Consider the following 27,404-nt stretch of genomic DNA (forward strand, 5'->3'; position numbering starts at 1 on the left):
CTGGTGAGAGCCCACTTCCTGGCTCACAGATGGCCATCTTCTGTGTCCTCACGTGGTGGAAGGGGTGAGGGGGATTGCTGTGGAGTCAGGGCACTAATCCCAGTCCTGAGGGCTCCACCCTCATGACCTCATCATCCCCAAAGGCTCCCACCTCCTAATGCCATCACACTGGGGCTCAGGATCTCAACATATAAATTCAGAGGTGCGGGGGACACAAACATTGTCTACTCCCCCTCTACACACAGGACGCAATTACAAAAAGAATTATTTCTGTGAACTTTATTGACCCTTGCATGATACAGACCCTGCGCTTAAGAACACACCTTGCAGCGCTCCTCAGTTATTGCCATATTTTATAGCAGAAATACACAAGCCACGTCTAAGGAAGAAAATATAAAAATGCTCATAAACAGACCTATGTTTTGCCAAAAGAAAGGTACAAAATGCTGCATTCAAACTAAACGCTTCAAAAGACCACTTGGAGAACAAAACCATCAGATCGGGAAGGTGTGTGGCCCTTGGTTACAGCGAGACAACCACACGACTGAGACAGTGCCGAGGCCCCCCAGACCACATGGGTGCAGCCAGTGCAGAAAAGACCACGTCAAAGAGGTGTCGACAACCAGCCAGACAGCCCCCAGCCTCCAAGAGGCCGTCTGTGCTTCTGGGTGAAGCCACCCAGCCATCAGCAGTGTGGGCAGAGAAGCCGCTAACTGCTGGGGTTCAGCGTCCAGGGGCTTCCGAGGGGCAGTCAATCTACCTTGAGTGCTGAGCTCATGGGTCTGGCTAAACACCACCAGCGGTTTATAGGCCCGAGGCAGGTCCTGTTGTAGCTCTGGTACCTACCTGGTCTGTCTTTTAATAAAGGACTTGAAGTGGACAAACGCTAGCCTCAAGCAGATGCCCTTAAAAATGTATCAGCTGATTTTTCTTTGTCTACACAAAGTAACAAACCAGGAGAGATTGTAGGGGGAGGTGACCCACTTTCAAAAGCCTGTCAAAGCACATCTTCCCCGAGAAGCTTCATCAACAGAAGACGTTTCCAATAAACTCAATAGAGTAATTTGCCGCTTTGCCTGGGAGACGGCGCTGTGCTGTTACCGTCCAGTGACTGCAGGGCAGCTACTAACCGTTCACAGCACCTCACTCAGCTGGGATCCCGTCTGCCAATCAGTGTAACCATCACTCACATTTGACATGGCGGTCAGTCAGCGTCAAGTCTTGAAACCACTGTCCATTTGCAAACCTGAAGAACTCTACATCAGAAAGCTGCTGTCTACTCTGGCGCTTTCAAGATCAGACAAGCAGCACGCCTCGGGGAACACTGCTCCATTTCTTCGATTCTTTCTCCAGCAGTGGACAACACTGATCTTTGGTTCATGCCTCACACAGGGAAACAAACAGCTCCGTCATACAGAATACTCTCCGAAACACAAAATGAAATATTCTCAATTTTTGTTGTTCAAGTTAACAAACTTGCACAATAGCAATTTGGTTCTGTCTCCCCTAACCAAAATATATCCCTTATAGAAATTAATCCAAATCTACCTTTAATTAAAAAATCACGACAATTTTAAGAGTTTAAAAACTAGCTCCATTCCATTAACAAACCAAAACAATAACCACCCCTCAGACGTCTCTAGCTCAGGCCTCTGTCCTCTCCCTGTAACATCCAGGCCACCGGGCCAGCAGATAACTGACCTTCCGTCCTCAAGTTTACCCAGTAACTTCCCTGCTTCCAAAAGCCTTTGTATTCCACCTCAAGAACTGCTACTCCAACAAGAGATGACGACGATTCGTATCAACAAATAAAAATGTCACACGTACTCAAATCAGTCAAGAATGGCTGCAAGAACTATTTCCCACCCCAGAGACCCAGAGGTTATTAACCCCCTTGGCAAGCAAGACGCTGCCACAAGCCAAGAAAAATACAGACACCTGGCTGACAAACTGCCGGACACCAGCTCCTTTAAGAAAACCAACAACCTTCCCTCCAGGTCCCTGGGAAGACAGCAGTTTTACAGATCAGCAATATTCACCCATATCTTCTCAGGACCATTTTTTAAAGTTGCATAGGGAGCTGACCTGGACATTCCACAGCTTGAATGTGGGCACTTCTTCCTGGAGCCTCATACATACACACATACATACACACACACACACACACACACACATGGCAGGTGCACTGCCCTCTCAAGAGTCACGTTCCAAGGAGAGTATGCAAAATCTGTGTTATAAAATTTATTTGTGTAAGCATTCAGACATGTTTAGGTGGGAAAGATGATACGCAGATTTCACTACAAGGTGCAACAGAAAACCCTACTGGAAGGACGGTACAGCTGGCGCAGGACTGGCAGGGCACGAATGACAGTGAGACGAGAACACTTCATCGGGGAGAAATTTAAAATAATAATTTAAAGCTTCATGAGGCAAGGTATGTTCCAATTTAAAACACTAAGAAATAGTACCATCGATGAAAAAGGAAATCAACTTCTAAGTGTACCAAAAGGGTTGTAGGGCAAACAAGAGGAAAATTTGCATTTGTTGAGGTACAAATATAGGAGTGTTCCATAAGAGGGGCGTTAATTATTATTAATGGCAAACCCTGCAAATACAAAGTAAAACCCAAATCACTGGTCACATAATTCAAAATTTACATGTAATAAAGGCAAGGCAATAGACTCAAGTTACGGCCTGTCAAATATTTACCCCACTGACAGTATCTACAGAAGCACTTGGCCAGTGTGTACACAGTGATCGCTATGCACGCCAAAAGGGTTTCCTTAAAAATGACACTATATACAAATCTGTACACTGATCCACCAGAGCGATTCTCCGTCTCCCAGGGAGGGGGAGTTATCAACGTAAAGCAGGATACCTGAGGTTTCATTTCTTCAGTCACCTTATCATAATCCCAAATATACATTTCAGGGTTTATTTTTGTTTCTAAAGACACTTTCCTTGATATGTGCACTACGGTTAGAATTAAAAACAAGAATAATAAAATAAAATAAAATACTCGCTCGCAGGAGCTGACCCTCCCCACCCCGTCTGGAGACTTCATCGGGCCCTGGACAGGCGACCTCGCTGTGGGGGGTGGGGATGGCCCCCCGCGATGGTGCACCTCTTCAGCGAAGTCAGCAAAGGCTCTCGTTGACTTTTAAAAAGGAGGAGGATGAAGAAGAAAAAAAGGAAAAAAACAAAACCCAAATGCCAAAGGAATTTCAGTGGGATGAAGTTCCTCCACCACTTAGAGAGTATCTAGGGAAAAACAAAAAGAGAAATAGAAGTAAATCAATGTCATTTCTCTAAATTAAAAACAAATTAATTTGCAAAACTTCAAGCAATAATCAAAATCCTAGTTTTTATAGACAATCCCAAGTTATAACAAATTAAGTGGCGCAAGTATCAATGGGCTAATTATTCCATAAAGAATTCATAAAAATTAAGAAAATCATGATTCCAACACTAAAAACTTTTCACAGATAAACGAAAAGTGAGAATGTGTTCAGCCTTCCAGGAGAGAAAAAAAAGACACGAATAGAGCAGTAAATGATACACCTTCACTTATAATCATTTTTTAAAAATTGAAAAATCGATAATACCCAATGACACAGTGAGATCCCAAGGATGCATATGCATGCCAATTTGAGTATCAGTGCAAGAAACCCTTTTTGGCCACACAAATACTGGTGCTTGTTCAAGTAATCCACTTCCTAGAATTGTCTGTTAAATTTTTTGTGATTACAATAATTAGGAAACAATTCTGATGTCCAACAGTAGAGAAATGGTTAAGTAAATTAAGCAAGCTGAATGAACTAAAAGAGATTAAAAATCATAATAATATTGAAGCAATATGAAAAATTCCACACAGGTTAAGAAGTTAAGAAGTCTACACAGAATTATACATGTCTAGTTTTACACAATTTATTCTACATGAACACCCAAGAATATCTAAAAACTTGGGTAAGTTCATGACTCGTATACAACAATGGAAGGCAACGCACTCAAAACGATGATGGTGGGATGGGCACTTTCTCCCGTTTCCAGTAATTCTGCAGCACTGTCTCACTTTGGAACACCAAAAAGGGCGACGGGTGCCCTTCACGGCCAAGATTCCCTCAGCAGCCTCAAAACCGGGGTGGTCACCCAGCCACAGGAGACGGCTGAGGACGAGTTTAATGGGACTCGTAGCCAACATTCCAAATTAGAGCTCCTCTTTTAAGGCATTTAAAACACATGGCACTTGCCCAGGGAACGAATGATTAGGAAAGCACGCTTTAGCCACGGATACTGAGACTCACTTTTCGAGAGATGTAAATGCCCAAGTCATGGGAGGAGTTGATGCCACACAAAAGAATCCACACATTAACTCAAACTAAGATAAACAAAAGCCTTTGAAAATGCTTTGGACAAAAGCTGGTCCTTGTCGTTTCTGAGGCGACCCACTGGAGTGATGCATTCAGGAGCAAAACGGGTCCGAGGTGTCAGCAATGGCCACTGTACTTTGGTGGCCTCTGGATAGGGGACACACGAGAAGAGCTCGGACAGCCCAGAAAGGACCAGGCAGGGAGCTCCTGGAGCAGGGTCACCTGATGGCTGCTGAGGAGAGAGAGTCCCACGTCATGAAGGACAGAAGGACAAGAGAGAACTAGGGAGAATGGGAAGTAAAATGTTAACCGTAATGCAGACGGCAGGCAGTTTTACATCTGTGTTACGTACGGTCACACTCGCCACAGTGGCTCCCAGCACCGACTTCACAGTGAGATGTGCCGTTTAAGTGTGAAACACATGCTGACTGCAAAGACTCAGCCCTACAACGAAGGTGAAAGACCTTTACATCGAAATAAGATTTTGGATGCAGTGGGTTAAGAAATAACGCTATTAAAACCAACTTCACCCAAAAAGCATACTGGAGTCCTTCAACTGCCTCAAAATTGAAGGCAGCCAAGTCAACAGTCTATTCTCCAGCCTAAACATGAGAGGTTAGAAAGTTGGGATGTTTTCATGAGGGAGCCTGTGTTCTGCAGAACAAACCTGAGGGTTTCTCTGATGTCCCACTTGAGAGGGACACTTCACAGGACAGCGGGGAGCCCCTTCATCACCACTTGTAAGGGGCAAAAGTGACCCTACACGCCCCAAACTTCTCCATGCACCGTCCAGCCGACATCTCAGAAAAGATCTGAGACGCTCCTAATTCCCATCAAGGACCAGCCGTCCTTTAGAAAAAGCTCGCTTCCTGGACAACACACCTGGAAGGTGAATTTCAAAGCACTGATCTGCCTGGCGTTTCGGGGAGAGATAAAGGTTTGGGGTGTGCAGGAGAGATCGGGTCACAGAGCTGCTGGACGGTTCACCTCCGCCCTCTCCGACACCCCCAGTGACTGCACGTCTGTGACCTCTTCTACAGGGAAGCTCCCCAAACAAGCTTGAGGGACCGGGCAGGGGGACAGATTGGCAGCCCCGCTTCCTCTTCACCCTGGAGCCCGTGCCACCAGGGCCGCTGGCGGGGACAGGGCGCCCCCCGCAGGCTGCCGCGGACAGAGCTCCCTGCCACCACGACAAGGCTTCCGGGGCTGAGGCGGAGCCGAGAACCAGCACAGCCCTCACAAGGACCGCATCTGTGTCCGCTGTCACGGAACTCACCGAGCCCCCATCTCTGGTGTTTCTGGACACCTGGCTTTAAAGCATAAAACCAAACGGAGGGCTTCCCTGGTGGTGCAGTGGTTGAGAATCCGCCTGCCAATGCAGGGGATACGGGTTCGATCCCTGGTCTGGGAAGATCCCACATGCCACAGAGCAACTAAGCCCGTGCGCCACAACTACCAAGCCCGTGTGCCACAACTACTGAGCCCACGTGCCACAACTACTGAAGCCCACGTTCCTAGAGCCGGTGCTCCGCGACAAGAGAAGCCATTGCAATGAGAAGCCCGCGCACCACAATGAAGAGTAGCCCCCGCTCGCCGCAACTAGAGAAAGCCCACGCAGCAACGAAGACCCAACGCAGCCAAAAATAAATAAATAAAATAAATCAATTTATTAAAGAAAAAAAAAAAAAACCCAAACGGAGAGTCCGGGCTCGGGACTGCACTCCTCTGGCTGGTCACGAGGCAGCACCGGGGGAGCAGACCGGCACCCTGAAGTCATCCCGTGCTTATGCAGCAAGAGCCACCACCACAAAGTTCTGTGGTCCCTCCCAGTAGTGTCCAGGTTCACCTGGTTCATTCACACCGATTTCTCTAATTCAGGAGAACAGCCTTCTCTCCCTCGATTCTGCTTCAAGCCCCTGGCCTGGAAGGCACCAGGCACGGGCGGCACTCACCTCTGCAGCCGCTGCACGAGCTGGGCCACCATGGTGTCCGAGATGCCGGGGCAGGCCTCCTCCGCCAGGTAGATGGCCCCGCGCAGCTCCTCGATGGACCCCAGGTTGCCTCCACACGCCTGGCTCTTCTCCTTCAACTGAAATCACCAAAGCGAGGGACGGCGTGACTCACCCGAGCACGGGAAGCCACGGGCGTCTGTTTAAGGAGAGACACGACCCGACTGCCCCGGCCCCAGGGTCAGCTCGGATCCCTCCCCTTCTGGAGGCTAAGAGCACCGGGCACAGGCCGGGCCTGAGCCCCACCGCAGTCTCTACCCTTCCCCGGGAAGGAAACACACCGGCTTCTAGGCGCCTTTCCAGAATGTGATCGTGGCATCTGCTCCCTCTGCTTTCTTTTTCCATTTCAACCCTCATCTTCCACCAGCAAAGCCATGCCACGCCCACTTGGCTCTGGTGTGCGCCCCGAAGCTGCGGCGCGGGCCATGCACGCAGAGCTCCCGCGGTTACCGGGCTGGCGCTGAGGCCTCCGGACAGACTGCCTTTGTGGGCAGGGTGCTGCCGAAACACTCCATGTCATGTAAACAGGCAACAGCCCTAAATCCTGGGAGGCTGGTGTCCTCTCGGCACCTCTGCGCCCACGGGAAACCACGCCGGTGTCTGCAGGCACCTCCCACAGTTTAAAGTCAACTCCTGTCTTTCGGGACGCGCCAGGAGGAGGGGGAGCCGCTCGGCGCGCGACCCAGAGCCTCCAGCAGCTTCTCAGGCTGCTGGGACCACACGCCGCCACCCCAGCGTCAGGCTCACTCTCCGCCCGTGGCTTCTCCCCTCCCAGCTACAGGGACAGACAGAGGGACAGGACGGGCCTGGCGCTGAGGCTGGAGTGTCTGTGCCTGTTCCACGGGGTCAGCGACTGCAACAGTCAGCCTGGAGGCGGCGCTTCTGTCCAGCTGGGACCCCTGGCCCCTTAATGACTAAACACAACCGGACTTACAAGCCCCGAGTGGGCAGCCTGCAGCCTGCCCCCCGGCCTCCCTCCACTGCCCCCCGACCTCCCTCCACTGCCCCCCGACCTCCCTCCACTGCCCCACGACCTCCCTCCACTGCCCCCCGCCGCTGCTGCCCGCGGCTGCCGGACGCGCCCCGTCACCACCACTTGAGGGAGCCCCTGGCCCATACTGAGGGCCCCCCGGGAACGTCCTCATTCGTAACGTGGGGAGACGCTCCGTAAGTAGCGAGTTTGCGGAGTATTATGCAAATAATGCACATCGGACACTCTGAACGTGAGGTTACCAAACATTAATAACAAAAACATACAGGAAAAGATGCCTGTGAGGTCACCTTTAGGGCAGCTGAACAAAATCAAAACATTAGTACATTTAGGATTAGTTCATTAATTCTGGATAATGCCTTCCGAATAGTTTTTTTTCATGTGCCCAATAAGAAACAGACAGCTTCAGACAAATGAGAAAGAAAATCTATGCCCTTTTCCCCAGTTGCCCAACTATCCTAGTAAAATGCAGTGAGGGTCGCGGGAAAGCAGGAGAGTATCTGGAAAACCTGACGGGCCAATTGCCCAAAGAACCTAACAAAGAGCAAACAGGGTCCAACAGGCATCCCAGGCGAAGGCCGCAGGCAGAAAGCGACACAGAGGGGCCTCCGCCTGCCCTGTTGCTGTTCACTTTTCCCCCTGAACCCAGAGCGCTCAGTGGTTTCAACCTGTCCCTTGGGCACACTCGTGAGACAGGTCTGGGTCGGGGAAGACCTGGGAGGACTGAGGCCAGCCAGGAGCACCGCCAAGGGGGAGGCACCGTGTGACTGGGGCTCAGGCCAAGCGGAGGCCAGGCATGCGCCCATGGGTGGCACTTCCTTCCCACCCTGGGCCACCCACCTCAAGTCCAAGGATCCCCTGCTACAGCCTCCCTGGAGAGCTCTGGATCACCACCCAAACAGAAGGTACTAGGTGACTCACTCTGAATTACCTTAAAGGCAGCCAGCCTGAGCCAGGAAGGGGCACAAGAAAGTGACAGGAAGGGGTTATTTCCAACTTATCCTCCAATCAGCTACTAACCAGATGAGCAATGTTCACCCTCATAAAACCCACTATTGAAACACCTCCAAATGTTGTACGTATACACATACCTACAGGGGGCAGGGTCCCCTGAAAGGGCACAGGGAGGGGCACTTGTTTGCAGTGGCCGCTCACCAGCAATCAGGGGCCCTGCTGGGTGAGGCCACTACTCTGGGGGCTCCACAGGAAACACGAGGACCCCAGGGAATCTGATGTCTCCTTAAAGTAAAAATCTGCTTTTCACATTGCCATACATAAGTCTGTCGAGGCAAAGATGTTAGGCTGCACCCAACTAGATTTTGTAGAAAGCAGCACAACTGAAGTTAAAAATTGCCCCAGTAACGTACAGACTGGGGCTGGGTTGCTGCCATCCCACGTGTACACTCCCGGCAGCGACACAGCGACAGTTCCCAGGAGGGGCTGGACGGAAGACGGCCCCCGGGAAAGCAGGAGGCGTTCCTGGAAGGCTGGGGCCCATCCATCCCAGCTGGCCTCCCAGAGCCAGCCAGTCTAACCCCCCGAATTCCACAGGCAACCCTGCCACAGATGGGGCAACTGCTCCCCCTTCTTCCCCTCGCACCTCCCCAAAAGTCAACTGGGCATCTTACCTCTGCAAACAGCGGAGAAATAATTGTAGATAAACACTGAGAGAAAGGCCTCTTTGGGATGTCTTTCATCTTGGGGGGAGGGGGGGGAAGAGTAATAAGAAATATTTAATACTCACATTTGCAATAATTCAGTGAACTTCAGATACATGTCTGCTGTAGCATCTGCATAGGACTGTCCTACTGTGTTTTCCCTGGACTACGGAGGACTACAGATACCACGCCCGGGGGAGAGGCACCAGAGCGCCAGGAAGCGGCACCCTGCGTGGACACAGGCGATGCTGAATTGCACCGCTGAGCCACATATGGAGAGGACCTGACTGACGAAGGCCTGGAAATGGCATGCACATCAGAGCTGGCTGTTGGAAGTGACTGTCCTATGACAGTGCTGCCTTTTGTTTCTCCTGCAGCCTCTATCTGAACACATAATGACCCCTATCTGCTTCTCAAAGCAGGATTTGTAGGGTCACCAGGCGACAGCCACTGGTCTGCACTTGCTGAAGAGAAACTACACCACTGTGCTTCAAAACGATCCTAAATCTACAGCTTTTCATTAACTTAAACGGGCACAAAACCAATTCATCAAAATTAAGTACATAGGTACCAAAAGCAATATATTTATTTTTAAGATTCCTTAAACAAAACTCAATCCCAAAATTACGGTACCTTGATGAGTAACGCCAATACGCGACACAGGCCTAGTCTCATCAAGAGAGCTGGAAAGTCGTTTCAAACACTAAACCCACCTCCCCACTCCCCCGCTATGTGGAAGTGTCAGGAAATGCTGATCTGGCGGCAGGGCTACAGAGAGCAGCAATCAGCACCGCAGAGCGGACCAGAGTCCAGACTCGCGGGCCGGCCTCGCTGGGGAGTCGGACAGAACATCGTCTCCTGATCTGTCAATACCCTGACAGCAAAATTCCACGACAGGCTGCGCTGAGGGGCCACAAAGACCACGAAAAGAGCACGCTTCACACAAAAGTGACTCAAAAATGCTGCTGACTGATGCCAAGTGTTAGTCACTCTGCACGAGCAAACGTACCTTATTTCTTTCTAAATCCGACGGCTGAAGAGCTCCATTCTCAAGACTCTTTGGATCTTTCTCCCGGATCGTGAAGATCCAGTCCCCTGAGTCGCTGCCTCCGGATGCTTGGCCATCTGTGTCCGTTTCCCTTAACACAGAAATGCAGGTGACCCCGTGAGTGAGTGCCAGCTCCGCGGGGAGGCTGCATGGGGAGACCCCCCCATGCTCCATGCCTGCCTCCGGTCCTGTCCACTCCCCTCCAGGCCCTCCTGGGCTGCAGAAGCCAAGCCCGCCTCCAACCTCACAAAGAGAGACCCCGTCGGCACGCGGTTCCCGTAGAGCTGCCGCACCCACACCGTCTCTCCTGCGTCTCTTCTCCTGGAGAACCATCTCCACCGGCTCCGTCCCACCACACCTGAGCGTGCAGTCCTTCTGCTAGCTCAGCGCCGCTCCCCGCCCTCAGCCCCAGGGCTTGCAGGCGTCACCTACACTCCCACCTCCGTCTCTTACCTCCCACTCACTCCAAAATCTACCCCGTCCCTGCAACTGCTATGGCCAAGGCCCCCTGTCCCCTGCCCGCCTCTGGACAAGGACCCACTGTTCCGTCCTCATCATCCTGCCTGCAGGCTCAGCAGCAAATGCCCCCACTGACCACCCTCCTCCAGAGGCCCTGGGCTCCTGGGGCCACACCGCGCCCAGATCTCCTGCGACCCAGCTTGTCCGCAGGTTCTTCCTTCACGCTGGTGTCTCCCAGCATTTGGTCCTCGGCCTCTGGCCCTTCTCCGCAGGTATGTTCTCAGGGCTCCAGTGATCGTTCACGGAGTGGTGGCTCTAAACCCATATTGTCTGCCTGGATATCCTGCCTCAGCACCAAATCTCAATGCTGCTCTAAACTGGACACATCCTCCTGGACGTCTGAACGTGTTCCGCATCAAACCCAGCTTCCTGTGCCCTGGCCTCCCCAGACCAGCCTCTTCTCCACTGCTGTCTTCTCAGTGGACCCGCGACACTGCTGAAGCCGGACCGTCCCCACCTGCGGTACCCAGACCCACGGTAAACGTCTGGACTCTCCCCGCCCGTCTCTTCATCCCCATGCCCACCACCCTCATGGTTCAACGTCAAGACCTCAGCGACGCCCTAGTCTGTGGTTCTCACCCCTGACTCTGCAATGGAATCACGTGGGAACCTTGAAAAATATTCTGGGTCTCATCCCACTGGCCTGGCACGTGGACCTGGGCCGTGGGTCAGCCTGAACTTCTGGCCAAGGTGTGAAGGGGCACAGGCAAGGAGCCGACCTGCAACACCTCCATTCCTGACCCTCCCCTCACGGCTTCCCTCCTCCTTCACGCCAGAGCAGTCGGTCCAACTCTCCCCACCTCTACGTACCCAAATGGCTCCCAGACCTAATTCATCTCTTTAGCTGATGGATTTCCTAGATGCTTAACGTGACACCAGTTTATAGTAACTTCCTGGCACAGAGCTTTTACAACGCCAGGCATATACCAGAACACAACACAGAATCACTAATACCCTCATTTATATCTTTCTAGAAATATGTTTAAAGCCATTTCACCTGATCAGTAGCATTTTAAAAGCAGGAGGTATAATGAAGGAAGAAGAAACCAGGTCCAGTTCTTTACGCACAGCTCTGTCACAGATTTTACTCAGAGAAACTCCACTGGCAACGAAAAGAGACTCAAAGACTCCCAAATATAGTCCCATACTAACACAAGAAGCACCATCAGCCTGGATTTTTTTTTAAAAAAAAAAGAAAAGAAAAAAGAAACCCAAAACCCACCCCAACCAAGAGATGAGAATGAACAGGCCCATGAACGTCAAGTACGGCATGGGGCTCAGACACGGCCTGAGACTGGGGACATGCCCCCCCGGTGTGGACTCAGGCCGAGTGGACTTACGTGTCCGAGTCTTCGGAGCTGGAGTCTTCGTGGCTCTGTTCGGCCTTCCACCTCTTGTACCTGTCGATGAGCTCCGTCAAGTAGGATGTTTTCTTTGCATTGCGGATTATGAACTTGTGCTTCAGTAGCTCCTTAGCGGTGGGTCTCTGGAAGACAAACCACCCAACAAACCAAAGAGAGAAAGCATGAGGTCAAGTTCTCTACATTCTGCTTGACTCTACCCCAAAGGACAGACTTCTGCCTCAAAACGTCCAGCAACCAAGCTAATACACAAAGACAGAGTCCTACTTCAAAGTTTTTTCCTTTAAGACTGAGTCAAAGAATGTCATTTGGCTCCTGTGGGTGGGATCCCGTTCACAGTGTGGACAAGGTATCTAGTATCTAACGGGCCCCTTAACATTCTGGAGGTAACCATCCGATGAAAGCAGGAACCCTCTCCCCAGAAAAATGCATTTACAAAGAAAGTGTTGCAGAGAATTTCATAGATAATCATTCAATCATCATTGCTAATGCTGGCAGGAGAGAAAACACGTTCTGTATCACCTTGTTAACTTTCCATCTTACTGCTTGGCTCCACCCCCCAAAACAATAAGATAAATGTTCACTTAAATCCAACTGGAAGAAAGCCAGGAGATACCCGTTCCTTGGACGCTGAAAGGGTACCCACGTCCTCTTAGTCATCAGCCTTCCCAATTCAGAAATGCTGGTTTCCCAGGTCTGCCTTTTTCCTTGTGATCGGGGTGAGGACTTCATCCAGGCTCTGGGCTCAGCATGGCCAGTGAACTCGGCCTCTCGCTTTGCCCTTGAGAGCGGCAAACCCAACTATAGGGAGTACGCTTCCCAAGAAAATCGTGCAGCCCAAATAGGAGCAGACAGCAGGAGCACACAAATCACGCGAGTCAGACCGTGTCCCCACTTGCTCCGAATTACTAAAGCTTCCTAAACAAGAGCCAGGCATGCTTCTCAAACTCAAGCCTGTGAAAACCTGGCTCACTTCAGGCATTTCTCAGTCCCTGTCCACGTGAGTGTCTCTTCCAAGCATCTCATCCTCTCCTCCGTGCATCTGGGCTGGAGGTCGGGGTGGTGACGTGTGCATTGGGCCAGCAAGCCGACACCACAAACACGTGTGTAATGGGAAGATGTGCAGGCACGTGGGTGTGCCTTCTTGGGGCTCAGAACAAACTCCTGATAACAACGTTCCGAGCCCCACAGACACGAAGAACAGCGGCCCGCCCGGCACCCAGGGAGTGGTGTACTCTGCATCCCCTAGAAGTTCTTAGAAAACGTTGCATTCCTCATTGAATTCCATTACCAAAACCGGTATCATATCAGAAAACCACGGTGCTCTCGTAAAACTAACCACATATTTTTAGATAAGGGTTCGTAAGAAGGGGGAGGGGGGTTGGTTCAGAAGTTTCAGCCTGACCTGCGGCAAACCCTGCTGGAAAACTCAGAAACAAAACAAGGACGTGTGGTGTTCCACGCAACCCCAGAATACGCAGACAACTTTCAAAAAAACGTCCTAATTCAGAGAGAAAACTAGGCTCAAGCCATGCTGTCATCACTGCCACGTGGCTCTCCCAGAGTCAACTCAACAGCAAAGACAGTAAGAGGGAAGAGGGGAAAGCAAGGTGGGGGTACATTTCTATCTCGGTCCTCTCTTCCTTCCTGACACATGCCCAGAAGAAACTGAAAACATTTACTTTAAATACCTATTTAGCCACTGTTTTTCAGGCCAGACTTTGCGGTTACTAAAACGGCTAAATAGCCTGACCCTCCCACTATAAGTATTAAAAATGTATGATTCCACTTATAATATTAAGGAGAACAGTCTTCAAGCTAAATGAGGTATGAGATACTAGAAAATCTGAAAGAGAATAAGTAGATTTTTCATCCTTAAAAGATAAAATAACAATAAAAAACAAATTTGCAATTCGAAGAAATTAATCATACCCATTTAGAAAAAGAAAAATAAATGAAATCATGAAGACAGCTGATAATAGTGATTAAAGAAATGCCAGTAAGATGTATCCGGACCCATCAGGCCCCAGAGGAGGAGACGCCCATTCTGATCTCAAAATACTCACAAAGCTCGGCTCCTTGTTCAAACAGGCCTCCACAAACTCCTTGAGGGGTTTGCTGTAGTTTCCTTCCAGCGTCGGGGGGTTGTTCTTTGGAATGAGGAACAAAACCTTCATGGGGTGCAGCTCGGAGTGCGGCGGCTCCCCTTTGGCAAGCTCGATCGCCGTTATGCCCAGGGACCAGACGTCCGCCTGCAACAGCAAAGCATTCAAAGAGACGTACTTCTTAGGAAAAAAATCTCAACGTGCGCCTAAGGTTTTGAAAAAGATACTCATTCTTGACTCAAAATAAGAAAAGATAAGCCTTGGGTATAACTTCAAAATAGGCAACACACAGGAGAAAAGTTAACACACAAAACGTCTTCTGCCTCGACATGGAAGACGGCTCTTGACGATTTCTCCTCTTCCCTTTGCTGCTGGAGGTGGGAGGCATTCCACGTTCATTTAAGTCCCTGAGTCAAGGGGACGGGGAACCCGGGGTGAGCGGGGAGGGCGTGTCCGGGGACCAAAGCGTGTTTGCGAACAACCCCGTCCAGCGACGCGCAGGAGCCAGCACAGCCCTGCGGCGAGAGCCGGCAGCCTGGCCTCGGACGCGGTTCAGCGCCAGCTCTCCAGCCGGTCCTGCGACCCGAGACCGAACACCTAACCTGCGGAGCCCAGCTCCCTCCTCTGTAAACGGGGACGAACACTAGGGTGGTTGTGCAAGACGCTTCACGTGGCACCCAGGACTTAGAGAAGATGCCCACACATCCACAGAAGTAGAGAATATCAACCTGAGGCATCCCCACATGCCCGTCACAGGGTTTAATAGTCAACAATCCACCACACAGGCTATGTTTTATCGCCATTATAGCTTAAAGTAAATCACAGGTGTCATGACATTTTTCCCCCGAGTATTTCAGTTTGCCAACATAAGGGCTTTTAGCAACACCTAAAATTAACAATAATTACCCAATATCATGTACTAATTAAATTTTTTCAACTGTTCAAAACAAGTCTTCTCATGGTTTGTCTATCTGAATCAGGATCCAAGCAAGGCCCGTATGTTGCTCTGACCGTTCGGTTAGCTAAGGCTCTTCTAATCTAGAACCGTCCACCCACAGTCTCCCCAGTGCCACTGACCTAAGGGAGAAAGAGGCCCCAAATCCTAGATTCCTCTGGGTCCTTCCTGCTGCCATGCATGCGTTCTTCCAGTTCCTCACTTCCGGCTGAGTGACAGGTCAGCTACATCTAGAGCCGTGGTCATGTTCACTGTCGGCAAGAATCAGGCGCCGAGCGGGGCAGCCGCTGTCCAGCTGCCCAACCCTTCCTGCCCGGCCCAGGCTGTGGTCACACCTGCTCAGTGCAGAGATGAATGGGTTCCCTGACCATGTGCTGGGAATGAGAAGCGCTCTGGTTGGCAGGCTTTCTCACAAGCCGAAACCAAGCCACAGCAAAGAAGACAGAAGCTGAAAATGAAGCGGGAACCCCACAGGCAGGCAAAGAACGGGGCGAGGGGCACAGCCTCCTGCACTCGGCCTACACGACCTCCCTGCTCCCGTCACAGCACCACAGACCCATCCTAATTCCAGGCAATTACGTCAGAACCTAACACATCCCTCACGCCCACTCCACGGCAGGGAAACGGACAGGCTGGAACACTGAGCAGGTCACCACAGGACCCAGACGTTCCCAACCTCTAACAACCCAGAGAGGACTCACCTGCCACGTTCCCACAATCCTAGGACGTACGAGAAGTCCTAGCAACAATCTCCCCTGGGCAGCGGTGGGTGGGACGACGCCCACCACACCTCCTACTTCCTTCTGTTCCCGTGAAGGTGGGAATAACAGACAGCAAGCCTTGTTGTAAACTCTTTGCACTCAATTTGTACTAAAGGGAAGAATCTGGAAGATCCAGTATCGGGAGTAATGTTCCTACCTTCCTTTCCTCTGCTTTATTTTACATGTGTACTACTTTAAAAATCAGCAGAAGTGTGATGTGTTCCAGGGTCCGACCCCCAGGAGGAGGAAGGTGGGTGCGGTGAGCATCTGTAACCGTGGCGGCCGCAGGAGGACAGGAGAAAGGGCACAGGTACAAGGAGAAAGGGCGAGTTGCAAGAACAGAGGCAAAAATGGCGAGTACGCGACTCCTGTACGGTAGCAGTTCCTTTCTCAAGTCTGTGCAACTCCACAGCTGCCTGCCTCTCTTGGATTTCATTCAACTGCTACCGTGTGCAAAGCCTGCCACTCGACAACCATCTGGCTTATGGCCATGCAGACAGAGATGATCCCTGATGGATGCACCTCCAGACCCCCCAGCATCCCGTCATCACTTAAACACGCTCTGTTTCTGGAAAGCCCAGCCGATGATGGTGTCTGCTAGCAGCCTGGCACGGGAAATGAGCCCGTGCTCATTTCCTTCAGAGACCCGAGGGCCTGCTATCAGGCTCCGGGCCGGACAACTGACAGGCAGCAAGAATTCAAGGACCTGCACCTGCTTCCTATCTGACACTACAGACCACCTGAAGTCGACTGATGTAACAGCCTCCCCAGCCCCGCCCATAACACGCCTCCAAGGTCTTCAGAGAAGAGGCACAGGCACTGCTCTCACCTTCTTCCCCTGGGAGGGTCACCAGTAGAGCCACATCAAGACAAAACGTGTGTCACTCCCCCAGGCAGCCAGGCCAGGAGGAGCCCGAGCCTCAGCCCGGCCCGGCCCGCCCCTTGAACTTCTCTTTGGATCCTCCTAAATCAACCACGTGCCAGGTGCGCCGCTCTTGACCTCTCGGTGCCCTGGGTCCCCTTCCTGACCCCTGGCTTAGTGCAGAGCTGTCGTCCTCTGTCCCTGGGACTTCTGTGGGGGGCTCCCGAGAGGTCTTCCTGCCCGCAGACTCCCTCTGCAGACGTCTAACATCCCGCTGCCGAATCTGGAAACCTTGACTGGCACTTGAATAAATGGCAAGCGATTCGGCATTACGTAGCAAAAACCATAAAAACATCCACCCTTGTTAAAACCAATTAATTCCACTTCTAGGAATCTACCCTAAATAAATGTTATATTTAGAAAATGGTAAAGGCTGCCCAAAATACTCAATAGCGGCATTACTTATGCTAAACCTTAGAAGAATGATTACGTTGCTATGGCACATTAACTTACTGAAGTGTCAAGTACTCAACAACGATGTTGATAGACAAACTCAATTGTACTTATGATTCTCTATCACTGTATCTACGAAATATGGCATCAGATTTAGAACATGTGTCTGGATTTTAAAATAAAAGTTACGTGGGGAAGGGCAGTCATTTCCCAAAGCAATTAAAATTGGTGTAGGCAGGGAACTGTTTTACCACCATGTGGGAAAGATAGGAAATTTAGCTATTAAGAGAAAACAAACAGTGATTTTCAATAATGAGCCTAAGTCCAAAGTTATAAAGGCAGGTGCTTTGAACTGCAGATATTTCTTTGTGAACAGATTTTTTTTCTCCGTATGTGGTTAGTTCTGGATAGAATTCCCCTAAAAGTGACAACACAGAATTATCTGCTACTGATGAGCAACAGGCGTTGAGGGGATGCGAGTGGGGTGCTACCAGTATACAACAACTCTCCAAATCCTTGCAGTAATACCAAGTTAAGTAAAAGTAAGCTGGCTACATACATCTCTGCAGACAAAATACAATTTAAGTGGCATAAAAAATTTATGTATACCGAATATTGTATAAAGAACCACACGAGGGGGACTTCCCTGGCGGTCCAGTGGTTAAGAATCTGCGCTTCCACTGCAGGGAGCATGGGTTCAATCCCTGGTCGGGGAACTAAGATCCTGCATGCTGCGCAGTGCGGCCAAAACAAAAAAAAAGAAAAGAACCACAAGAGGAAGAGGGAAAAAACCATGGAGAACCCCAAGTAACAGTTATAACTAGTCAAAAACATAGGTCATGGATTTACTAGAAACTATTTGCTTAATTAGATGCAATATTTAGGAACACATTAGTAAGTGGCATCTAGAGGTATAAAACTGTTGATGAGCAACTCCATAGCAATACACGGCCCAACCATCACTTCATGCTAGGATAAAACCTGTCGTGAGTCCCCAAGCTGGATGCTTTTCCCACTCACATCCTTCCCCCACCTCCAGGGCGCACTAGCCAGGAGGTGGGTAATTCCTGGTCCTGAAGACGGACCAGGGGAGTCCCATGGGCTGGCATCGGCAAAGGAGGGCCAGTCACGTGCCAGTGGACAGGCTAGCCTCTCTGATGCCAACTGACGGCCAATCCCACTGTGTTTCCACTCATCTTTTTTTTTTTTTCCATCAACACATCACTGTTTCCATCTTTCACCATGGTTAGACTGCAAACAGTTATTTCAGCCGTGACTGGACACCAAAATAACTTAGCTTGTGCTTGGGTACTAGGCCTACAGATGCTTTTCTTTTCATCTCATTTTTTCCGGTACTTTCCCAGATTAAAGACTATGTGCTGGGCTTCCCTGGTGGCGCAGTGGTTGAGAATCTGCCTGCCAATGCAGGGGACACGGGTTCGAGCCCTGGTCTGGGAAGATCCCACATGCCACGGAGCAACTGGGCCCGTGAGCCACAATTACTGAGCCTGCGCGTCTGGAGCCTGTGCTCCGCAACAAGAGAGGCCGCGATGGTGAGAGGCCCGCGCACCGCGATGAAGAGTGGCCCCCACTTGCCGCAACTAGAGAAAGCCCTCGCACAGAAACGAAGACCCAACACAGCCATAAATAAATAAATAAAAGAACGTGAATTTCAAAAAAAAAAAAAAAAGACTATGTGCTGCTTTTGAGACCAAAAAAAAGGAAAGTCATTTACAGGAGAATACTGACACCGGCCCCTCAGCCTCTACGGGAGTCGTTTAGTTAACAGGAAGTCTACCACGTTCTTCTCCTCAACCTACAATTCCAGCGCAAACGGCTCTCCTCTCCCCCAGCGGGCTTGGTCTGAACGTCCTTCCCTCGTCTCGGAAGGGCTGAAAGGCCTGCGTCTGTGAAGCCCTCCCCAGATCACTCCGACCTCCTCTCAGCACCCCTGCACCCCGTTCACTGTCAGAGCGCCCGACATGCGGTGCCGCGCTCACTCACTGAAGACGTAAATCTTCAGCACAGCGCTGGGCTCAGCTACGGCAAAGACAGAAGGGATGAGTACAGAGAAGGGGACAAGGTCCTCACCCAAGTCTCCAATCCATCCACTAACACACCAGCCTAATATCCTTACAAAGGAAGGGGAAAAAGATGGAGGTTCTTCGCCAAAGACCCCGGCTCCATCGATGACCCCCCACAGGCTTCCCGGGGGCAGAGCAGAGCTCTCCCCTGTGGCCCCATCTCCACAGTCTGGGGACTCCTTACACTAAGCCATCCCAAGTCACCTTAAAAATAATATGCCTCTTAAGGCACACGGGCCAACACGACTTAGACATGCTGTGCTCAGACCAAGAGCTGAGGTGGCATCATCAGCCCAGGCAAATGACAAGGGGCCAAATGTACTGGTTCCAGAGGTGACTGTGCCAAGCAGGGCTCTAGACGTACACACAAGACTTAAGGCCAACACCCCCTTCAGCTCAGGGACATGAGGATGCTGGTGAGGCAGGTACGGTCCATCCTCACCCCAACCCCACCTGCCTTTGAGAATCAGCACGTGTGCCCCGACGTGAAACTGCCGCGAGCACCCTGCTTCCCCAGGGACCCCGGGGCTGTCAGCTCTTGACCTGTTATGAAGAGACTAGTGGGGAAACTGGCTAGACATACATGCCAGGACAGAAGGGGGCACTGGAAAGAAGCCGAGTGTGTGTATCAGGAGAGCAGAGGTGCCCCTCAAAGAGCGTAACCGCCATGCCACACGAGCCTCAGACAGGGGCAGTCACTGGAAACTGCTCCAGACAAGAGCTGCCAGCCCAGAGGCACATCCCCCCACCCTCAGGCCCCGGCCTCTGACAGCCTTTCCTGACAAACCTCAGGACTCGGGCCCTGAACCTTATCTGCACTTCCCACACCTCCTGTGTCAACAAACCTGGGAAGAGAATTTCACAAACATCTTCACTATGAGTTCCAGCTAAGAGCTGATGGGTCTGATCCAAGCAAACGAAAGAACTGGCTTTTGCCATAAGCCAGAGTAAAAGGTAATAAGGTAGGTAAGGGTTTGCAAGAAATGTGACATGCTTTCTTAAGCTCCCCAGCCAAGCGTGCATTCCCTGTAAGTTTGCGACAGTTGTCTTTTAATCTGTCTAAAAAAAAACACCGCAGCATCTACTGATCACACAAGAGCATTTTGATCTCGACAGCTCCAGGAAAAAGGTGACAAAGCTTCACGATGCCATGGGATCTGTACAGTGCAGAGGCCGCCTTCGGCAAACACCCAGAGAAGCCCTGCCCAGGAAGAAAGGCGGGGAAGGAAGGTCTCAGGCAGCCCGGACCATCCTTGAAGAAGTGTGAGGTGAGCAGTGATGAGTGACACTGAAAAGGTAAGATCTGAATCCTGAGTCACAGGGGCCATGGTCGACCAGCTAACTGACCAGAAAGGGAAAGAAGAGAAGAATCAGTGGGGTGTAATCAGATGAGTTAAGACACTTGGATTCTAGCCCCAGCCTTGCCAAAATCTAGACCCGAGAACTTTGATAAATGGGCCTCAGCTTAAAATAAAGAGAATGAACTGCACACGTAAGTTCCTGTTGAGTCTTAAAACGATACGACCCCAGGAAAAGGGACAACAGCAAAAGCTGCTGCTGAGATCAGAAGTAGCTATGGAGGTAAACCCATCCCAGGGGCAAGGCAGACACACCAGAAACTAGACAGCTCTGCTATCTTGAGGGTTGAAAACCGAATCGTCACTTATTGGCCATTGGCTACCAAGGCCACGAGGACGCCTAGGGGAGTCACGGCCACCATTACAACTCGACAGTGAGAGGGCCAGGTCCGCCTCTGCCGCAATGGACACGCACCCCGGCAACTTCAGCACCAACGCAACAGCTCCCCACGCCGAGCTTGGGTCCCCAGGAAAAGCTACCCTACGCTCCGTGTGCTATGCTTCACAAGGTGGGGATCTGCCAGGTATTGAGAAGATTCCACTTAAAGAGAAGAAATGGTGTTTGGCATGTCAGGGTATCTGAGTTAAATATTTGTTTGCCTAGAAATACCGGTTTAGAGAAGCCTATTCTCTGTGGCCCACGTGGCGATCTCACTGCATTCAGGTGACCGAGACGGAGTTGGTGTGGGATGTGAGAGTGAAATGAGGTCTAGGAGGCGGGGGTCCTGGGCTTTTTGAGTCTCTATTAAACAGTTTTAGAAAGTTGAAGGGCAACAGGGAAGAAAGAAGACAGGAAAAGCTGGGAGAGTGCAGCATATGACAGGTGAAAGAGGCTGGAAAAGGGAATCACGATTTTGCCTCAAGTTGGTAAGGAGCCGCTGAGGACAACGATCCCAGCTGGGGGGGGGGGGATCTAAACGCGAGGACGGGAGGCTGTGCGGCCGCCCGGAGAGCACTCTTCTGCCCAGGTGCGGGCCTTCCAGTTCGGCGGACTCTCCGTTCCTCCCGTGGGACCCTTTCTGCCCTTGCCCCTTAAACAGTGTTCAGAGTTCTGCCCGAGTCCCTCTGCCCTCCCCCACTCCTCAGGCTCCTCTGACCAGCCAGCCAAGGCGCCGCCCTCACCTTTGAGTCGTAGGCCGACTGCTTGATGACTTCAGGCGCCATCCAGAAAGGGGTGCCCACGAAGGTGTTTCTCTTTATCTGGGTGTCTGTCAGCTGGCCCGCCACTCCAAAATCCGCCAGCTTCACCTCTCCGTGTTCAGAGAGCAGGACGTTGGCAGCTGTAAAAGAGAACCAAAGACGTCTCCTGCCGTCATCTGCTGGAGAGTTCCGCCCGCTACCATTTGGCAACAGGCACACGCGTGCCCCAGCACCATCAGGCGCTCGACAAGAACAGGGAGCAGGGCTGTGCTTCCGCTGAGACCCCCCCATGGCCCGCCCCACCTACCCAGGCATGTCGCAGGCACTCTCCGTATACCCACAGGACAACTTCCCTTGAGAAGGGAAGCACAGTTAAAAGTCTACAACTAACACTCCTTCCTCGCCTTGGGTGTTTCAAAGGAATATAAACAAGATGTTTTCTCACCTTTAATATCTCTATGAATTTTCTTCTCCGAATGCAAATAATCAAGTCCTTTCAGTATTTCTCTTAATATAGTAGCAATCTGGGTTTCATCTAAAGGGCCAGGTTCTAACTAACAAGAAAAAAAATGATTGAAGTTACTTAAATGATTAGATGAAAAAGTGTGAGATGATCGAACAATGTTAAATGGACGAGAATAATCAAACCTGAAATCTTCTTCACTCCAAAACAGAATTAAAACCTAATTAAAAGGCCCTTTTAAAAACCCCACAAAGAACCGGAGAAAATGACTTTGCTGAATGAAGCAAAGCTGGCTTAAGAATCAAGGTCGGGCCAGTGAGAAAGGCCGTGGTCAGCCTGCCGTGCCTGCCGGCTGAGCTGGGAGGGATGTCAGTCCAGAAAGCAAGAGCCCAGCACCTCGCAGTGCTGGCCAGGGAGGGGACAGAGGAGCCTGGCTCTGTCCTAACGTAGGTAACGGTTATCAAAACACAAGCAAGTCAAAAAGAGAAGGCCTGGGAGCTGACTGCTTGCTGCGGCTACCCCTGCATGAGAATTCTTTAAATCTGAATTTTAAAACTTGGGGGAAGAGAGCGGAAAAGAGCTCAATCCCTCATGATTGAATTTTTTTATGTGATATGATATATATACACACGTATGTTATGTAATAGAAACATTAGTTAGTATATTACCCCAAATGACATAATTGCCTGAGAATAAATTTTTCAAGGAAACTCGAAGGAATTGACACTGACTCCTCACTGTTGTTAATTATACAAAGATGTCAGGCAGACAAGTCAGGTACACACATCCCCATTAAAGGAAAGAAACTCAGACAAGTTCTAGAGCTCAGTTCAAACTGGACAGTAAGCCTACCATCACTTGTACAGCAGAGAATTCAACCACAACCAATCGCATAACTACCTCAGCAAAACCACCTAACACTCCACCCAGAGGACAAACAGTGGAGGAGTCAGAGAAAGGGGCAGGATTCTGACAATGTAATTTTTCATCTGAATGATGATGTTCGGTATTACGTTTTCAGACTTGACAGTGAATTCCACCATAACCCAAATTCACACATGTTAGTCAACAGGACGACACAATTCCATGATGCTCACTGAGTAGGTTTTAAAAAGATAGATTTGCTTTGAACCAAAGGGAATGGAAACCAAGACACGCCTTCTGAGGTAGCGTTCCGACGGACACGTACATTTTCTCGGACAGACAAGTCCTGCTGTCTCAGCGCCTTCAGTGGGATGGTGGTGGTGGAACAGCTGATCATTTCTGGGCCCAGGTCGGGGCACAGAGAACCCCCTTCTCACTTCATAACAGCGTGATTGCAGCTGCCCCGCTTTCTGGTCCATCCGGCGAGCTGGTCACAGGCCGAAACTGATCCATGAAAACCCGCGAAGCCCGGGAGGAAGGGGGCGGTTCTCGAAGTCGGGGCCACCTCTCTGGGACTCTGGCCCGTCTGGCAGCGGGGCCCCCACGCTCAAGCCACTTTCTCACACTCAGAACCCGGGTGGAAGGGAGGCTCCTTGCTTTTCATTTCACGGTGTGCTACAGACGCAGAGAAGTCACACTGACAGGTAACCAGCCCCCCAGGAAGTCCTCCAAGTCCTAATTAGGATCCCGCCCACGACTGCCGCAGAGCAGGGCGGCCCACTGCGCTCTCTGTTCCGCGGAACCTAATTCCCCCCCAAGTTGTCTGACCCAGAGTCTTGTTCGCAAGAAACACACTGAAACAACTGTTCCTAAGCACACAATCTGGAAACCCTGCCTTGTCTGCCTGCTCCACATCTATTTCTGAGTTCACAGATTGGGGGAATTTTAATACTCAAAATGAGGAAAATGCACTTTTCTCATAGCCTGGGGAAAAAGAGGAAGGAGGCAGAGATGCTGGCGAATTTGCTCTTATGCCCCGGTACAGGCCGCAGAAGGGTAACCCCGCCGTTCAAAATGCTCTCCCAGAGCAGGGCTTCCATCTCCTCCTCCAGCAGGTTTTCACCCAGGCAGACAGCCAGGAACGTCTGGCTGGACTTGGGCTTACCCACCTCCGCCCTCCTATGATCAACTGTCTGGAAAGGAACGGCGGAGCAGCCTGGAGTCATCACCAAGGAGAGAGAAGACTGAGGAACACGAACTGACACATCTTCTGCTGGACCATTTAAGAGCCGGCTCTCTGACTGATATATATATATATATATATGGTTATGCCCTTTTAAATCTGGCCTAAACACCACCCACCAATGATTCATAGGCGGGGGCAGGAAGAGAGAGACTCTATCTACAGGGCAGGGAGATCCTTCAAGGTGTCAGAATTCACTGTAAAGGGTATTCAGTTGTTCCCTAGAGCACAGAGCTCCTCACTGGCGGGTACTCGCATTCTCCACCACTAACATTCCTAAGCAGTCTCTTCATTAAGAGGAGGACTGTGGAATCTTCAAATAATCTCTATAAAAGAAAGACTCAGAGGAAAAAAAAAAAATGTAGACTGCTCCTCGTCTCTGGGTGACTTCTAATTCCCCCTCCCAAATCTGTTTTCCCCTCTTCCTCTGTAACAGACTCTCGGCCTGCACGTGGCCACCCAACTAGAGACCGTATCTGCCGGCCTCTGCAGCAGCAAGTTGGGCCACATGACTGAGTTCTTGCCAAAGGAATACTTGCAGAAGTGCCCCTTCCCGGTCTTGGCTTTGAAACGCCGGCAACCAGAGAGGATAAGGACTGAAGACCATGGGAAGCCACCCACCCCTGCAGGACCCTGACGACCACACGGCCCAGAGACCACTGACCCCACGTGTGGGAGAGAAATTTCCATCTCGTGTGAGACACTGTTTGGAGACCACCACAACAGCAGCTTGGCCTAAACGTGAATGAATATGTCATCTCATTTTTTTAAATTCACATGGCATATTCATTTTTAAGTTTGTCAAGCATCTCTGCCTGACTGAGTGACCAATTCACGTAGCCTAGTTCCTTCTTAATTAAGATTCCAAGGTTGCCCCTTAGATTCTCCTATCATACGGACTCATCTTTTAGTCAGTGAAAAATCTTCCAGTCTCAGGCCCTCTGTTGCTAATCCTTATTCCCCTTCTCCCAATTCACCTCATGCTGTTTTATTTTCCTTGTAGCACTTTCCCACATGCGATATAATCAACTGTCCGCCTCTACTTGGAAGCTCAATTCCAGAATGAAAAGAAAGCCAAAAAAAAATTAACTATCACACATGCTCACAAGGCAATCCTGGGTGAAGGAAGGTGCCGTCTTCCTGCCCAGGCTAAGGTGTTATTAAGACTCAATGCAGGGAATTAAACTAATGTCTCACAGCCTAAGTAAAAAGGCATGATAACTAAAATGTAGAGTGAAAAAAGCCACCCGGTCTATAGTATTTCGTTATAGCAGCCCCAGTGCATGAAGAGAAAGGATGAATCTAGAGCGAGGAAAGAGCCGGCGAGATCTTCGTGCTCTGGGAAATAGCAGAGCCCTGCCCTTGAACAAGACACCGTCATCTTTCCCTCCACGGGCCTCGTGTACAGGGGCTGCTCCGAAGACATACAAACATATCAGCATTGTGCCTCTTAACAGAGAGAGACGTTAAACAAAGGCAAGGTGGGATTTTTCTAAGAAATGCCCCAAATCCATATATTCAGCTACCTGGTAACAGATCTTCATATGCAACAATACTCTGGTTTTTAGAATCTTGTGTAAACATTTAATAGACACTCTCAAAATAATCTTAATAGTCTTCAACATTCAGAAAACTCTTGTATCCCATTATTAAAGTGCATCTTCTTTGAGGACTGGGGTCAGGCCAACAAAAAAGGGATAAGAGATGAAGAAAGATACGACAAAGTCAGAGGGAGGAGAAGGACAGCGCGGGGGTCAGGGCTTTGCAGCTGGTTAAAACAAGGTCCAACGTCCAGCTCTATCTGCTAGCTGGCACACCTAACTTCTGAGTATTTCCGTTTCCTCGAGTAAAATGAGACGATTTGGGGACATTCAAAAAGGGACGCCTGGTTCTTGTCACCAGAGCCCCTGATGTGGAAGATGAATGGCAGTTTGCTGGGACTCGCACCATATGGGATTTTAGTTAATAAGTGGAGAATTTGACACTTCCTTCCAACTGTAATGTCTAAAATTTCACAGACTTCAAAGCTCCAAAGAAAGTTACCACTAAATAAATTATTGTGGCATTAAGAATGAATAAACTAAAGCATTTAGAGACTAGAATTGCTGTTCTGAAGGACTCAATGTTGGAAAAGAGTCCCCACAAATCATTTTATACATGCCACAAATGAAACTCACTTAAGATAATAGTAAATCTAATTATACAAAATGAGGCAATTTTCTGCATTTCTGTAGTATTTCCCAAAGGAGTAAAAAAAAAAAAAAAAAAAAAAAATGAAAAGCTCTTTGTGTCCTATGTATATTTACAGAAAAGAAGCAAAGGAAGTCATAAAATTTATCCAGCTGTTTTGCTGCTTTCTCCATTTTAATATCACTGTTTATACCATATTAAATTTTTTTCCTGAACTTTCCTTTTGACCAATTGCTTTTACGGTTTATAACATTATGTGATTTTTTTTAAAAATTGGGTACATAAGCCTTTCAGAGATACATACAGTTCTAGAGGTTTTACCTTCCCCCCAAAATACTAATTGTTACTATTACTGTGAGAAAGTAAACTCCTTTTTTTTTTTTTTTTAATTTATTTATTTATGACTGTGTTGAGTCTTCGTTTCTGTGCGAGGGCTTTCTCTAGTTGCGGCAAGTGGGGACCACTCTTCATCGCGGTGCGCGGGCCTCTCACCATCGCGGCCTCTCTTGTTGCGGAGCACAGGCTCCAGACGCGCAGGCTCAGTAATTGTGGCTCACGGGCCCAGTTGCTCCGTGGCATGTGGGATCCTCCCAGACCAGGGCTCGAACCCGTGTCCCCTGCATTGGCAGGCAGATTCTCAACCACTGCGCCACCAGGGAAGCCCAAGTAAACTCCTTTTAATCAAAGGGTATTTCTTTTCTTAGTGAATAAAATCTGTGTAAACTGTAACCACCAAAAACTGCTAGCTTCTTTCAGCTGTGAGACCAGTGAAAACTGCAGACCTACCATCCTGACAACTGTCTAGCAAGCAGAACCCACGCTCTAACACTAAAATGACAGATCAGGCCTGTCTTGGAAATCACCACTCACCCAAAAGCCCAGCTTTTACAGGCGGGCAGGGAAAGAGTGCTGATTACGTTGATTTCACCACATAACCACATGGGGATGAAATGTCAGGGGCTAAACAACT

At 49.9% G+C, this 27,404-nt stretch overlaps 1 protein-coding gene across 1 annotated transcript in view; it reads right to left on the bottom strand.

Moving 5' to 3' along the window:
- Nucleotides 1–2,217: 2,217 nt before the first annotated feature.
- Nucleotides 2,218–27,404, bottom strand: part of STK24 (serine/threonine kinase 24) — a 106,024-nt gene continuing 80,837 nt past the window's right edge. The window contains exons 4-11 of the mRNA XM_036831476.1: nucleotides 22,120–22,228; nucleotides 21,657–21,814; nucleotides 14,023–14,208; nucleotides 11,936–12,081; nucleotides 10,038–10,167; nucleotides 8,999–9,067; nucleotides 6,323–6,459; nucleotides 2,218–3,261 (exon numbers count right to left, since the gene is read on the bottom strand). Coding sequence (XP_036687371.1) covers nucleotides 3,225–3,261; nucleotides 6,323–6,459; nucleotides 8,999–9,067; nucleotides 10,038–10,167; nucleotides 11,936–12,081; nucleotides 14,023–14,208; nucleotides 21,657–21,814; nucleotides 22,120–22,228 — 972 coding nt within the window. The 3' untranslated portion in view covers nucleotides 2,218–3,224. The remainder of the gene's footprint in view (nucleotides 3,262–6,322; nucleotides 6,460–8,998; nucleotides 9,068–10,037; nucleotides 10,168–11,935; nucleotides 12,082–14,022; nucleotides 14,209–21,656; nucleotides 21,815–22,119; nucleotides 22,229–27,404) is intronic.

This window comes from Balaenoptera musculus, chromosome 18 (assembly GCF_009873245.2).
Source record: "Balaenoptera musculus isolate JJ_BM4_2016_0621 chromosome 18, mBalMus1.pri.v3, whole genome shotgun sequence".
In the NCBI taxonomy this organism is placed as follows: domain Eukaryota; kingdom Metazoa; phylum Chordata; class Mammalia; order Artiodactyla; family Balaenopteridae; genus Balaenoptera; species Balaenoptera musculus.